Source organism: Sphaerodactylus townsendi, linkage group LG16 (genome assembly GCF_021028975.2).
Source record: "Sphaerodactylus townsendi isolate TG3544 linkage group LG16, MPM_Stown_v2.3, whole genome shotgun sequence".
In the NCBI taxonomy this organism is placed as follows: Eukaryota; Metazoa; Chordata; class Lepidosauria; order Squamata; family Sphaerodactylidae; genus Sphaerodactylus; species Sphaerodactylus townsendi.
The window spans coordinates 30,648,580-30,663,354 of record NC_059440.1 but is presented as its reverse complement, the minus strand read 5'-3'; the positions used below and the strand labels follow the sequence as shown (position 1 = coordinate 30,663,354).

The window sequence follows — 14,775 nt, the reverse complement described above, 5'->3', positions numbered from 1 at the left end:
TAAAAGCCCCCCACTTATTTTATAAATGTTTTGCTATATTAGGATTGCATGCGGTCTGCACTTTAATAATAGTGTATAACATGTGTGTTTGTATGTACAATTATATGATTAGTAATTTTAAATGCAGGAATACCAGCAGCATGGAATGGGGAAGAAGAGCAGAAAGGAAAGGCACCCCAGGTAGCAGAATCCAGAAGTGCACACACGTTGACACAGTGTTCCATCCAAAATTCAGAAATTAAAAGAAATTAAGCTATGGAGGATTCCCATCAGCTCCATTTTGGAAGCAAGAGCAAATTATTTGGAACTCCATCACCTGGGAAGAAATCTAGAGCAGGAGAATGCTGGGAAAGTGCCTACCACGATGGGAAGGGCGTGGCATGCTGATAGCTTCAAGTGGGCTGCTATTGGGAACAGCAGCAGCTGCATACATCTGGCAGGCTTTTGCACTTGAGCGGATTCCTGCAAGCACCATGGTTGTATGGGTAGGAGCTGTAACAGAAAGTCCCAGCCCCTTAGGAACAACCATAGAGAGTCTAATGAAGTTTGAGGCATGCGTGATGTGGATTTCCAAACTATGAGGAATGACCTGGCGTAAGGAGATGACAGAAATACTGCACACCCACTGGAGAGAGGGCCAGATTTACTTGACCAGTTCCTTGTGGTTTAGGAGCCCGTGACATTCAGCAAGAGCTTGTCCGAATAGCTTGGAAGAAACATGCAAGCCCCATAAGCTGAGCTGGAGTCTGCAGCAGCGGCTGCGAGACCCCCCTGGTGCATGGTGGATGGCGGGAGAGGCTGGGGTCTGTGCACAGTGCCTGTTCACCCCAAATCTACCAAGGAGAACAAAGGAGCCAAGTAAAAAAGAACAAGCAGTGCCTTCATCCCTAGATCAGTAGAGAGAAAAGATTTAGGGCTGGGGAGCCAACTGCTTTCCCAAGTTCCCTAGGCCACCTCCCTACTACTACTAATAGAAAGAGCACCTATGTATACTTTTGAAGGAGGATTGACACAAAAAGTGACTTCTATTTGTGAATATGAAGTCAGGGAAATCCTCACACAGAACCTTGGGAGATGCCATTGTGATTGTGTGTGTGTGTGTGTGTGTGTGGGGGGGGCTAATTGCACAATAACCCACCGAGCTTCCCACATCCCGCACAACAAAACTGTGCTGTCTTTGGCTACACTTTGTGGAGGGAAGTAGGAGGAATCCAGTGTCCAAAGGATTTAGCAAGGGAAGTCTAAAGGTGGGGCAGATAGGTGGGCAGGGGCGGTTCACTTAGGGTGGGAGAAAGAGGGGAAGGTAAAGCTAATGAAGGGGAAATGTTTGTCTTGTTGTCTTTTAAGGTGTGGCACATCATGTATCTGTCTGTGGGAGGTGAGGGACAGAAAGACCTACGGAGAGGCAGGGACGGCAGAACTTTTCACTCCCCTAAAATCTTGCTGCAAATTAATCTTGCACTCTTGGGACAAAGAGGCCTACCCAGCATTGCACTGGGGACATACAGAGTCGCTTGCAAAGAAGAAGAAGTAGAGTTTGGATTTATATCCCCCCTTTCTCTCCTGCAGGAGACTCAAAGGGGCTGACAGGCTCCGGCTCCACGCGCCCACTCACAGCAAGCCACCCTGAGAGGTAGGTGGGGCTGAGAGAGCTCCGAGAAGCTGTGACTAGCCCAAGGTCACCCAGCTGGCGTGTGTGGGAGTGCACAGGCCAATCTGAATTCCCCAGAGAAGCCTCCACAGCTCAGGCGGCAGAGCTGGGAATCAAACCTGGTTCCTCCATATTAGATACACGAGCTCTTAACCTCCTACGCCGCTAGGCAAATGGGAAAGGAAGGAGAATCAGACTGGATCAAGGAGGTGCAGCAGCAGCAGCAGCAGCAGCAGGTAGACAAGCCCTTCCCCTTCCCACACCCTCTGCAGTCACCTTGGGAAATTGCAGCTGTTGGATAGGTCGAGTCTGGCAGCTGGTAGGGTGGCAAGGCTGGCATCCCAGTGGGCGGGAATCCCCCTGGCAAGAGGTGGTTGAAAGCAGCCAGCTGGTTGGCCCCTGCTTGCTTGCGCCACCGGGCTCTTCGGTTGCTGAACCAGACCTGCGGGACAGAGAGGGCGACACGGGTGACTCAGGCAAAGGCGGGAAGATTCTAGAACCCCGGGGGCATCCCCAGTTCCAAGGAGGGCAGGATACTGTGCAAGGGGAGATCCAAAGCACTGCCTGCCTCGCCCAGCACGTTCTCCGGAAGAGGGGACAGGTAGCGCCAGGCCTGTCATTGGCCAGCCAGACTTTTATACATGACCACTATGGGCAGCCAAATTCTGATTCCCTAGTTGGGAGGAGAGTTTGGGGGCTGAGTCACTTAGAGATTGGCTTGAGGTAGAAAGACAGCAATGTCCAGTCGGGCTCCCCCAAAGTAACGCTGCTATCCACCTTCCAATGGTCCATCTAAAAAACATCTTCTGCCAACAGGCATTTCTTAAGGCCGGCTTCACGCCTCCCTCCCCCAGACTCCCCGGCCCACTTGCTTTGCCTTTCAGGCTCGAGTTTTTGTTCAATTTTCCCCCTCTGTTGCTGTGAAATTTAATCATGTTTCTTAGCCCTTTAGGCCCAGGAGAGGCCCCCAGATGAATTTCTCAAAACATCGCAAAAGCTGTAGCTTCGTCTTTCTCAGCAGCATACGCGCCCCCCAAACAGCCCCTTCGCCTTTTCTGCCTCCTGCAACACAGATCAGTCCTCAGCCGTCCAGACTAAATAAAAAAAGTCCTATCTTAGATCTCTGCTGGCATTAATTTTTTTTTTTAAAAAAAATATTTACTAGTAAATTTGCCATCTACTCAAAGGATGAGTCCCTGGCACCTCCATTTAGAAGAATCTCAGACAGCAGGATGGTAGAAAGACCTAAAGGCCTATGATCTTGGTGAGATACCAGCTGGAGGAGCAGAAAGCATTCAGCTAGCACAGGGATCTGCAACCTGTGGCTCTCCAGATGTTCATGGACTACAATTCCCAATTGGCCATGCTGGCAGGGGCTGATGGAAATTGTAGTCCATGAACATCTGGAGAGCCACATGTTGCAGACCCCTGACTAGCAGGACTGGCATCAGGGTCAGTATGAATGGACACCCCAAACACCCACAGCCTTGCACTGGGCCCAGCCCCAAGCAGAGCTGCTGGGGTTGACCTCTCATTTCTCAGCAGACAACGTGGTTGGCGGCATCTCGCTCTTGGAGAATCACACATCTCAGTGAATCGATTTCTCAGACTGGCAGTGAGGAACTCAAATGTGGGCATGGCTCCTCCATGTTCAAGTGAAGCATATCTTTGAACATCAGATGCCTGGAGAGATCAGCAGGGCAGAGAGCTTTGGGTTCCCTAGAAAGATCTGGGTGACCACAACTGGGAAAGGGTGTTAGTTTATGTGACCCTCTCTTGGCCTAGTCCAGGGGTAGGGAACCTGCGGCTCGAGAGCCGCATGCGGCTCTTCTGCCCTTGCACTGCGGCTCCATGAGCCAAAACGCTGGCCCCAACCTTGCCTACCCTGCAGGCAACAGAGCGGGCATACAACTACTCCATAGCCCGCAGCACAGGGCAGTACTAGGGCTTTCCCCTCTCACCAAAACTATTGGAGCAAACCAGGCGCTTTCCCGGTGGCCGGCGAGGCTGAAACCGCTGGCCCCATGCACTTGCCTTACCTGGTAACCAGGAGGGCGTTTAATCCATACCCTTAGAGAATGAGCGGATTAAAAGGGTAAAAAACTCAATACCATTCATTGTCTCTTTCTTTTCCATGTCCACCATTCCTTTAGAGCTCCAAGTGTTTTCTGTTAGGCAAACGGTTCCAAATCGTTTTGAGAATGACTAAGGTTTCCCTACATGGCTACAATTCCAACAAAGAGTGTTAAGCTTTAAAGGGGTTAAAGATAGTTCTTCGAACTTTGCGATCATAAAAACCCAGGTGTTTTTGTACGATTTAAGTTGGGGCATAATGCACAGGAATTTTGTCTTGCTGCATTAGGGGCCACTGTAGATCTAAAGCCCCTATTACCCAGAAGGACCAGAGTACCCAGAGTACCTCCTACTAGAAACCACAGGGAGTGTAAGCCTGCCAGCAATTGGGGATCTAGAAGCTGGTCTCCAACTGCTAAAAAGCTCAAGCAACCTCTAAGCATGGAAGATCCCAACATGTCACAGAGTTTCTATATACTATCTGTCATGGAGAATTAAAGAGAGAAGTGTCCTAGTGGGGGGGAGGGGGGCTTAAATTTACAATGAGAGTGGACTCCTCCCCTATGCCTACTATTTACCAATACTTCCTTGGTGACAGTGAGAAAAGGGTGAAGAGAAGCTAAGAGAGTGTCCTAAAATTATCCCCACCATCCTCCCTCTTGCCCAACCTTTGAAAGGTGGCCAAATACTTTTTTCTTTTGCACTCGTATATCATTTATTTGGTGGTTTAAATATATGGCATTGAGCACGGAAATGGTAACATGAGCCCCTCTTCAAAGAATACACTCATTTAACCACAATTTAAGGTTTTATAAATATTAAAAGATTCTCACCTGCCAGGGGGATGCTGTTACCCACTGAAAAAATTGTGACCCAGGTGTGTCCCAATACCAAATCTGCAGTTCAGAGACAGGAGAGGAAGGAGATACTGGGAGGAATTTTTATTTCTAATTTGTGATTCCAGCCCCTCCTCTAGGCCCCTCTAGGCCAACGGGGCTTGACATGGGACTAGGGTCTCTGCACCACTACCCTGCAAGAGCCAAGATGGCAGCCCAGGCATTTCGGCCACTGGAATTTCATCCAGTGGATTTGTGTTTGACCCTTGGCTACGGGATGAATATATTTCCCACAGAGATTGTGGTTTTGTATACAACAAGGAAGGAGAGCCAAGGAATATTCAGCCTGAAATTACAGTGCAGGGAAGACAGACTGACAAACAAAACAATTACGTAGCTTAAGCAACAAGGACACCAATGTGTAGGAGAAACCCCTAGGTTTTTTTTGTGTGTGGAGGGGATTCTATTCCTCCCTCCTTCCTTCCATTTTGTCCTTACTTCTGTTTCTGCCATCTGCCAGGGAAGAACAGATGGAAAAGTCCTTGGTTGAGAGGGCATAAATCATTAGAGAAGGAGGAGGAGGAGGAGGAGGAGGAGGAGGAGGAGGAGGAGGAGGAGGAGGAGGAGGAGGAGGAGGAGGAGGAGGAGGAGGAGGAGGAGGAGAAGGAGAAGGAGAAGGAGAAGGAGAAGGAGAAGGAGAAGGAGAAGGAGAAGGAGAAGGAGAAGGAGAAGGAGAAGGAGAAGAAGAAGAAGAAGAAGAAGAAGAAGAAGAAGAAGAAGAAGAAGAAGAAGAAGAAGCAGCAGCAGCAGCAGCACCAGCAGCAGCAGCAGCTTAACAGCAACAGCACCAACAACAACAACAGCAACAATATATATATATGTGTATGCAGCAGCTCTCCTGCACAAACACCTGCAATTACTTAGGACCAAAAACTCATCCTAGAAGTGTGAGTTTTAGAGATGCTAAAACAATTTTAGAAAGAATCCAAAATTTAATTTTTTTAAATATCCAGAGTGAAAAAAATGAGCTTTCTGGATCAGGCCAAAGTTAATCAAGGCTAGAGACGACCTCTCTATTTGTTAAAACATTTGTATCGGACCGTTTCTCCATGACTCAAATGCATGAGACTTAAAATACTTAAAAATCCATAACCTTGAATAACAATAAAGCAGTAAATGGGTCCGTGGACTCAGGTGCCTCAGATGACATGGGGGGGGGGGGGGCCTTTCCCCTTATGTAGCCCCCAGCCTACGATATTCAGAGATATGCTGTCCCTGAGTGTGGAGGTTCCAAGCAGATATCATATGCAGGGGTCTTCATTCATCCAGCCAAATATTATCTATCCAGTATGGTAGAGATTCTCCAGGGTTTCAGGCAGAAAAAGGCACTTCCCAGATCTGATACCTGATTTGTGATGGTGGTGGAAAATGCCATCAAGTCCCAACCAACTTATAGGGACCCTGTGGGTTTTTCAAGGTAGAGATAATCAGAGGGTGGGTGTGTGAGCATGGTGGCCAGGGATCACTCAATCAGGAAATCTCGTGGATGTACCTCTCTCTCTCTCTCTCTCTCTCTCTCTCTCTCACACACACACACACACACACACACGCACGCACGCACGCACACGGATTCCCACAGATTGAACTCTCAGCAAAGAAGCAAAACCCAGGATAAATTGTTGGGGTACTTGCACTAATGGCAAGCAACAGAGGTACACAATCCACACACTATCACAGGAGGTTATAAGTCTTTTCAATGTCTTGATCAATGATTTGAGAGGAAGGACAGGATTCATGCCTGAGATGCTGGAAAGGAGAAACAAATCCACAAGTCTTAATACTGGGAGACCAAAGAACACCAGCATGTGGGCATGCAGAATCAAGGTATATTGCTGAAAATGGTCTGCCATTTTTTATTTTCAGGACCAAAATGTGGGGTAGGCATTGAGGCCGAAATGTGTTCCAAAAAGCATGTAGCTAGTGAAAATACTTTTAGGATCCCAGTCAGAGTGGGTCGCTGTAATTGCTACTTCCGTCATCCATTTCCCTGTCCCATCTTCACAACTTCACTATAATTTTGCTTTCCTGAATTTGTTAGGTGGGGAGATCCCAATAGGAAAGGATCCCATGTCCCTCAGAGTTGGCTCGATACTTGGCTGACATCACGGAGGCTCAAGGAAGCCGGAGGCTAGACTTCCCTAGGTGAGGTCAGTACAGGAACAGCCAATTGCCTGGGATGGATGTGCATCATTAAGTATATGGCCAAAAAATAATTAAAAGCAGGGGGGCTTCCGGGGGCGTGGGTGTGTGGCCAGGGCATCATTTAATATCCACTCTGATGTACTATTTTTTCAGCATCACTTGGAGTCCATGTCTGGTAGCTTCCTTTCTTTTTCACAAAGCGCTTCAGCCCTCTGCATCCCCTCCCTGCCCCCAGGCAGAAAAAGGACCTGCTCCACACACCAGCGCAGAGAAGCAGGGCCTGTGGAAGGTAGCCGCATCACACCCCTTCTAGCACAACAGCTGCAGACGCTTCCCTGCCAGGGAGAAGCTGGAGTGAATTAGGGCGGCTCTGGGTCAGCTCCCACAATTTGTCAGTCAGAAGGGAGGTCAGGTGGGCGCCCTGTTTGTGGGAAAAGCCCAGGAGCTTCTGTGGTTTAATAAGGACTTGATGGTGGGGAAGATGGATGGGCGGGCGGGCAAGTGAGGGAGCCGTAATTCGGTCAAACAGTAGACCGTGCTGAGCCGAACCTTTTGAGCCTGCTTCCAGCAACAGCAACGCATGGGAGGTTGGGTTTCACTACCTCTGACTGCTCTCTTTACCTGCATGACTTCCCACGTGGGCTGGCACTGATTTCATGCCATCTCTGGGTGGCTGCCCATCTCCACACACAGACACACACAGACACAGACACACACACACGAAAGTTGGAACTTCTGGAAGCAACCGGCACCTCTTCTAAAGAGAGACAGGGACTGCATCAAAAACACTTTGGGACGACCCCAAACCCGACAGAACGGCAAAGACCAAGCAGTGCGCCAGTCATATCCCAAGGGGAGACCCTGCCTGTGACCCCCTCCACCTGGCTCACACTCCTCATGACCCACTGGGAGAAGCTCCCCTCCCCTCAGGGAGGACGCCAGGATCGTCCTTCAAATATCTCAACATGTTCACAGTCACCGCTGACCTCCAGGCAGCCTCAGATTGAGTGGCCGGAGGGGGGAGGGGGAAGTCCAGCAGTTTCCATCATGCTGCTGCTGCTTCATTCTCAAGTTGGGGCCCCGTCCAGCAACTCCAGCCCCTCCCTCCAAGGAACATATGAACACACTCAACCAAGCCCTGACCAGTATTATCTGTCTGACTGCAGCTCTCCAGGGTCTAAGGCACAGGTGTCAAACTTGCGGCCCACCAGATGTGATGGACTACAGTTCCCAGCATAATGCTGGCAGGGGATGATGAGAACTGTAGTCCATAACATCTGGAGGGCCGCAAGTTTGACACCTATGGTTGAAGGCAGAGATGGGTCCTTCCGCCTGGCCTTTTCAGGCGGGGATGCTGGGGGTTGAATCTGCGTGCCAACCAGAGGCTCTTCTGCTGAGCTACAACCCCTCCTGGTGACCACTATTGCTGAGGGTGGCTGGAGGAAGAAGAGCCGGGCATCCTTCAGTCAAACCTGGACACAGGTCCAGCCGAGCCCCTCTGACTTTTACCCAGCTGCAAGACAATTTGGGGGGCAATTTTGGGCCAGAGAGCAGCATTAAACAGACAACCCCCTTCCCAAAATGTTGAGCAAGAGAGGGAGGAAAGACTGGAAGCGGAAAAGGAAAGGCTACCTGCCTGGTGGCTGGATTTCAACCCCCAGGTGAGTTGGGGCTTTCTTTTCCCCTCCTGTTTCTTGCCAGAACGCCCCCTTGTAACTCTGGAGAGCCAGTAAACAGATCCTCTCTGATACCCAGAACATTTTACAAGGGGCAGCCGGCTTAGAAGCGGTGGGAAGAAACCGATCGTGCCAGCAGGCGGGAGTGAGAGAGCCCCCAGGAATGCAGCGAGGGAAACAGCTGTTGCTGGGACTCTGGCAAGGGCCAGCCGGGTGAAGGGCCTGGGAGGAGGATCATCGGCTAGGTGGTAGTGAGGGTGTGCGCGCAAATGTGGGGAGGGGTGGGGGAGGAGGAGGAGGAGGAGGAGTTCACAAACCACAACTTCCAAGAAAAGGCTTGTGCATTTTTTGGTCCATCTCTCACCAGCCGCCAAAACCCTTCAGACAGAACTGTAAGCGCCTCACAGGTCTGCCGATTGGAAGTTGTGCTTACTGAACATCACCAAAACGTCAGCCAGGGCATGTTAGCAAGGCTGAGAGGGACCTTTTCAGAGAGCTGGCCGGTTTGGTTTAAACTTGAGGCTGCCATTTCAACTCCATGACAAGATCTTTGACGCTCACAAGATCACAGTCAGAGAATCTTGTTGGTCTCTTCAGGTGCTGCTGGATGCAAACCCAGCTATTGCAGACCAATGCAGCCACCCTCTGAGTCTGTATATAGCCTCTGTGCATGGACAGTTTGCCACAAGACCTTCAAAGTACCAATACATCTCGCCTTCTGCTACATCACTAATGCACAGCTTTGCGTTAAGGAAGTAACCTGATGCACTTGTGATTACAGCTAACTCCAGGTTCTTTTGCTGTGATGTCTTCCTGGTGGACAGGAGTGAGCAATTGCAGCAATAAAAAGATATGGGGAAAACCTTTTGGAACAACAATTGCGCACCTGATTGGAACAAAACTGTCGCTTTTGCTGTGTTTGCTTTGCACAGTGTGCGAATGCAGAGGGGGAGGAGAAGATGCAAACAAAATGCAGGAACCGCCAAAAAAACCCCCGATCTGTTCACTTTAGGCATTTTTCCAGTTAAACTGGAATGAAGGGAGAATGGAACGCAGATATCGAATAACCTACAGAAAATATCTGCACGACGGAAGACAAACTTGGAAGATGTCCAATGAAACCTCAGAATGACTCTGGAGGCCAAGTGGGTCAGGAGACCCACCCAGCCTGTTTCTGAGGACTGCGGGAAAGCAGATCGGAACAGAAAGTGGTCTGCTCCTGGCACTGCTGCAAAGTGCTGTAAAAGGACTGTAAAGCATGAGCAACCACCCATTTTTTCTTCTTCTTCCCTTAAAGGCTCCCGACCATACCCCACACATATGCTAGTTTTTAAACTTGTTTTTCATCATATATTGCTGTATCTCCCTAAACTCAACATTTTCCCATTTTTAACCGCTGTTATTAAATGCAGAGCAACAAGGGCTGGGTGAACAATTGGCAACCCTCGCTTGTAGAGCTTCCCCAGCACTGTCATGTCCTGGCTCCCCTGTCCTGGCGAGGGCACCCGCTAACTGAATCCAAATGTTTACGTGTGCAGCTTCCTAACACAAAGGGGAATGAATGCACCTTCATAGCTTAAAAAAAAAAAACCCATTCCCACTAAGTAGGACTATCTTGAGGATAACCAACCATTCTCCTGAAGAAAAGAATTCCAGCACACGGGCAAGACAAGGGCTCAAGTAGACCGCCAATTCCCTGTTTTATTTGTTATTGAAGGGGTTTGCAAGTTGTCCCTCTGCCGTGATCCACCTCTGAAGACTGCAAACATCTGTGGGTCAGGTGTGGGGTTTCCTTCCCTCCCCTGCTAGGCCCCCCTGCCAGGCCCAACCCTCTCACCTGGACTCGGGCCTCGGTGAGTTTGGTCCTCTGGGCTAGTTCCTCTCGAGTGTAGATGTCCGGGTAATGAGTCCTCTCAAAGGCTTTCTCCAGCTCCTCCAGCTGCTCTGCGGTGAAGGTGGTCCGGCTGCGGCGCTGCTTACGCTTCAGCGGCAGGTCTGGCTCGGATTCCACGTCGGAGCCTTCGTCCAGCCGGTTACCTGTTGAGGACAAAGAGAGACAAATGTGGATGCTTGGGCATGGGGAACAGAGAAGAGCTGCCCCCTGAGTGTTTTTACAAGCAACTGGTAGACTGCATCTGAACATGAAGGTTCCCGCCCTACTGGAACCTTCCAAAGGGCTGTCCCTGCTTCTAACACATGGATTTGGGGGAGCAGGGGTTCCCAACAGGGCCTTCCTCTGTCTCCCCCCCCCCCCCCATGGCACACGGCCTCTGCCTGAAATGACATTTTGAATACAGATACTTAAAAGGTACCTCAGGACTAACCACTGCCACCACTAGAATTGCAACTGTTGGTGGCTAATTTCAGCCTACTTCTGACTTAGGCAGCAGTTCTCCAAGGCCTCTCTCAGGAACTGCTGCCTGTAATGGAAAATGCCAGGGGATCAAACCTGGGGCCGTGTGCTCTGCCACTGAGCCCTGCAGCCCCTCCCCCGGGGAGGTATGGCTCCTGGGCATAAAGAGCAATGCTGCTCTGCTCCTGTATCTCTGTGGCAGAAGCTCCAGCCCCTAAAGTCCAGCAACCTGTTCAATTTCATTCCAGGAACAGCAACAAAAACTGGACTGGGACCCCTCAGTGATGGCTGGAGGGGGCTCACCTGTCCTGTGCTTTGATGTGACCACAGAGGTGTGCACAGAGCGGAGATACCTCCAGGGGCAGGGAGAGGAAGGAGCAGCCCAGCGCGTGGAAGCGCATTAGCGGTGAGGCCCGTTGGCTGCATTCTTGTGCGGCGAAGGAGGAAGATGCCAGCCAAAGTGGGACGGGATGAGGGAGGGTGGAGGAGAATTTGAGGCAGAGAGAAGAGTCAACAGGAGCTCACAGCAGCCAGAGAACCTGAGCCCTGGGGGGGGGGGGACCAGGAACCCCCCCTTTCCTTTGCTGTCACACTTTCCTTCCCCCAGAGTCAGAGAACTGCCATCTTGGCTGCTGCAAGGACCTCATTCAGGGCAGCAAAGCCTTGTGCAAATGGTTGCAGATGTCAGAGGAGTATTTTTGGTACGGCAACAATTGCACAGTGTTTTCATTTTGCGGTTTTGTGGCAAGGGTGCCTGAAGGCATAACTAATCCCAGGTCTGCACTCTTGCTCCCAAACATAAGATGGCTCAAGCAGACCAAGGTCCACCTCCACAAAAGGACTCACAGCCAACAAGCATGAGGGGTCACAGCAGAAACTGGCCAGTAGTCCCCAAATATGTCTACCTTCAACCCAGTCTGCGAAGGAGTGCCATCATGCCTTGCTACCCAGCATCTATGCGAAGTTCCTCTGGTAAGGTTCCTTCCCTTCCTTCCTTCCTTCCTTCCTTCCTCCTTCCTTCCTTCCTTCCTTCCTTCCTTCCTTCCTTCCTTCCTTCCTTCCTTCCTTCCTCCTTCCTTCCTTCCTTCCTTCCTTCCTTCCTTCCTTCCTTCCTTCCTTCCTTCCTTCCTTCCTTCCTTCCTTCCTTCCTTCCTTCCTTCCTTCCTTCCTTCCTTCCTTCGCCTGGGCTGTGCTTCTATCCCTCCCTCTGATCACTTCAGGGAGCCTCTTGAGGCCTTAAACTTAAATTAATCAACAGGATTAGGTAGGAATTGGCCACAGCCAGACCCTCCAGCTCGGCTGGAACCCTTGAGGCGCACTGAGGGCCCCTTGCAATACTTCTCCCTCAAGCACACCTTGGCCATTGTCTGGAAGGATTTACTCCCACCAACAGGCATGGAGACGCATTCGGCTAAGAGGAGATTGCCAACATGTATGGCTTTTGTAAAATTTTGGAAGGGGGGGAGAGTGCTAAGCCCATCTTTAAGGTGGTTCTCTGCTTCTATGTACCAGCACCCCCCCCTCTAAGTTTCCCTAGGTTACCATCCCTGGACCATCATTAAAAAAACCCCAAGAGCCTGGTGAGAATCCCAGCGAAGCCTTTTTTGCAAAGCTCTTTGATGGGAGGCTGACAGAATCCGGAGGAATCGCTTGCCAACTTTGAAAACGCAGCCCTTGATTTCTTCTGCATTTTCCTCAAGCCTCGTAGATTCAGGACGGAGACAAAAAAAAATGCACGAGGTATAATCTAATTGTGGAAATCAGAGCTGCTGCTGCTGCTGCTGCTGCTCGCGGCAAGAGCTGTTCGTTTTGGTGGCTCTCGGAAAAGAGCTTGACAAACACACGGAGCAGGATCAGCTAATCGGTTTCGACAGCTGCTACCTTCTGACAACCCAAAGAGGGCTACCATGTTCGAAGACAATACCTCAAAGAGCAACTGGGGGGGGGGAGCTATACTACATGTCCCCTATCACAGGGAATAAAGGAGAGGCGCTCCTCGTTAGCTACTAGGGTTGCCAATATCCAGATTGGGGCCCTGGAAGGCTGTGGAGGCCACAGCGCTTCATCTGGCTACAGACGAGATGGTTTCAGAAAAAATAAGCTGCTGTAGAGGGAGGGGTCTATGGCATTATACCCTGCTGAGCACCTCCCCCTCCCCAAAACCCCCTCTCCTCAGGCTCAGCCCCCCAAACCCTCCAGGAATTTCCCAACCTCAGTTGGCAACTTTATTGGCTGCTGTTGGAATGCTGGTCTAATGGACCCTTGATCTCCTTGGACTCTTCTGACAATCTTAAGGCTGAAGTTTGGGTTGAGGTCATCTAGCTGTAAGCCTTGGACCATAGGTGTCAAACTCGCGGCCCTGGAAATAGCCTGAGGCGGTTTATCATCCCCTACCCAGCATCATGCTGGCAGGGGATGATGGGAACTGTAGTCCATGACATCTGGAGGGCCGCGAGTTTGACACCTGCGCCTTAGACTCTTAACGGCACAAGGCCCTGATGTACAGGACGACCCCTGTTTTAGACACTTCTGTGGGTTTAGGTGACCCACAGAAACTGCCAACCTGACTGTTTGGGGCAACCCGATGAAGAGCTCCACAGGGGCTCAACTCCCGCCCCCCCCCCAGCCACGTGTGGACAAACTTGACCTGAACAAGTGGTCATGCGGGCCCAGAAGAGTTGCCAACTCAGGACTGGGAGATTCCTGGAAACCGGAGAGCGTGGGGCTGTAGGGTTTGCAGAGGGCAGGGACCTCAGCCTCAGACAGTAGAGCCCCAGGGAGCCCGCCTTGCAAAGCAGCTGTTTTCCTGAGAGGAACTGACCTTCGTAGTCTTGAGTTATAATCGGTGGTCATTCCTGAAAGTCTGGCGTATGGTTGGGCTGGTGTCCCTTGCTTGGAGTTGCCAAACACCATAAACCAGCCGTGCCACACCACATCTGTAGGGCTTGGGTTGCAGGGCTTGAAGGCAACGGTGGGTGCCAAGACACACTTGCACGTGCAGAGTGTCAAAGTTGGACAATATCACTAGTCAAATGTCTTAGACTCTTTATGGGACCCTTCAGATCACAGTGGCCCATGGACAGCCCGATTCCATGAGCAGGGGGGTGGGGACCATTGGTCCCTGTCCACCTGCTTTCCTTTCCAATATCAGGTTTGGGTGTGGCTTCGAAATTCTATGCTTCTGCTTCCTTGCAGGATCAGAAAATTTCCCAGAAAGTCAACAATAACAATAACATTTGAGATATATATACACACATTTAAAAAGTGAGGGAACCCCCCCCCCCTCGACCCAAGCTCCTCCTCCACCCTTCTAGAGAAGCGCTTCTGACACCCCCTCCCCTTCTGACATTCTGTTTGGTGGAAAGCGTGGGACGGAGAGACTGTGAAATCCATCAAAATGCAAAGAAGTCTTCTTAAATCAGACGAAGAAGAAGGTGGCAGCAGCTACAGGAGCCAAAAGGATTACTTTAAAAAAAACAGCCCTCTATTCCCCCCCCCCCCCCCATGTCTCTCTCACACACACACACCATTTTCCTTTGAGACAGTCTGAAGGAGTGTTGGATCCTAAATGAGAAAGGCACCAGGGACAGGGGGATGAAATAAGATTGCTACAGAATAATGCGCCCCCCCCCCCCCCCCGCGCCAAAAAGCAGTTTGTTTAGCTGGCAAGCCCCCCCCCCCCCCCAATACTCCGAAGCAACGAACAAGACTCCTCTCCCCCCACTACTGAAAATCCAGCCCCAGAGAGCCTGCGATCCATTTCGGGGGCTCTTCTCTCAACCTGTCCATTCAACCTCCCCCCCCCAAAAAAAAGTCCCCCCCCCCCTCGCCCTTTAACATAGTTTCAGGTTCGGCGGCGCGGAGGCCGGAGCAGAACACAGGCTGGCGGGACCGCGGCTCGGCGTTTTAATCGAGTCCCTCGGCCGGAGCTGAATGAAAAGCGCGTCGGCCGCGGAGGGCAAAGAGGCAGCCGGGCTCGCCAAA

At 50.9% G+C, this 14,775-nt stretch overlaps 1 protein-coding gene across 1 annotated transcript in view; it reads right to left on the bottom strand.

Annotated features, from left to right (window-relative positions):
* Positions 1 to 633: 633 nt before the first annotated feature.
* PAX7 (paired box 7) overlaps positions 634 to 14,775 on the bottom strand; it is a 66,016-nt gene continuing 51,874 nt past the window's right edge. Inside the window, exons 5-7 of the mRNA XM_048519463.1 lie at positions 10,276 to 10,475; positions 1,928 to 2,093; positions 634 to 833 (exon numbers count right to left, since the gene is read on the bottom strand). Of these exons, the coding sequence (XP_048375420.1) occupies positions 823 to 833; positions 1,928 to 2,093; positions 10,276 to 10,475 (377 nt within the window). The 3' untranslated portion in view covers positions 634 to 822. The remainder of the gene's footprint in view (positions 834 to 1,927; positions 2,094 to 10,275; positions 10,476 to 14,775) is intronic.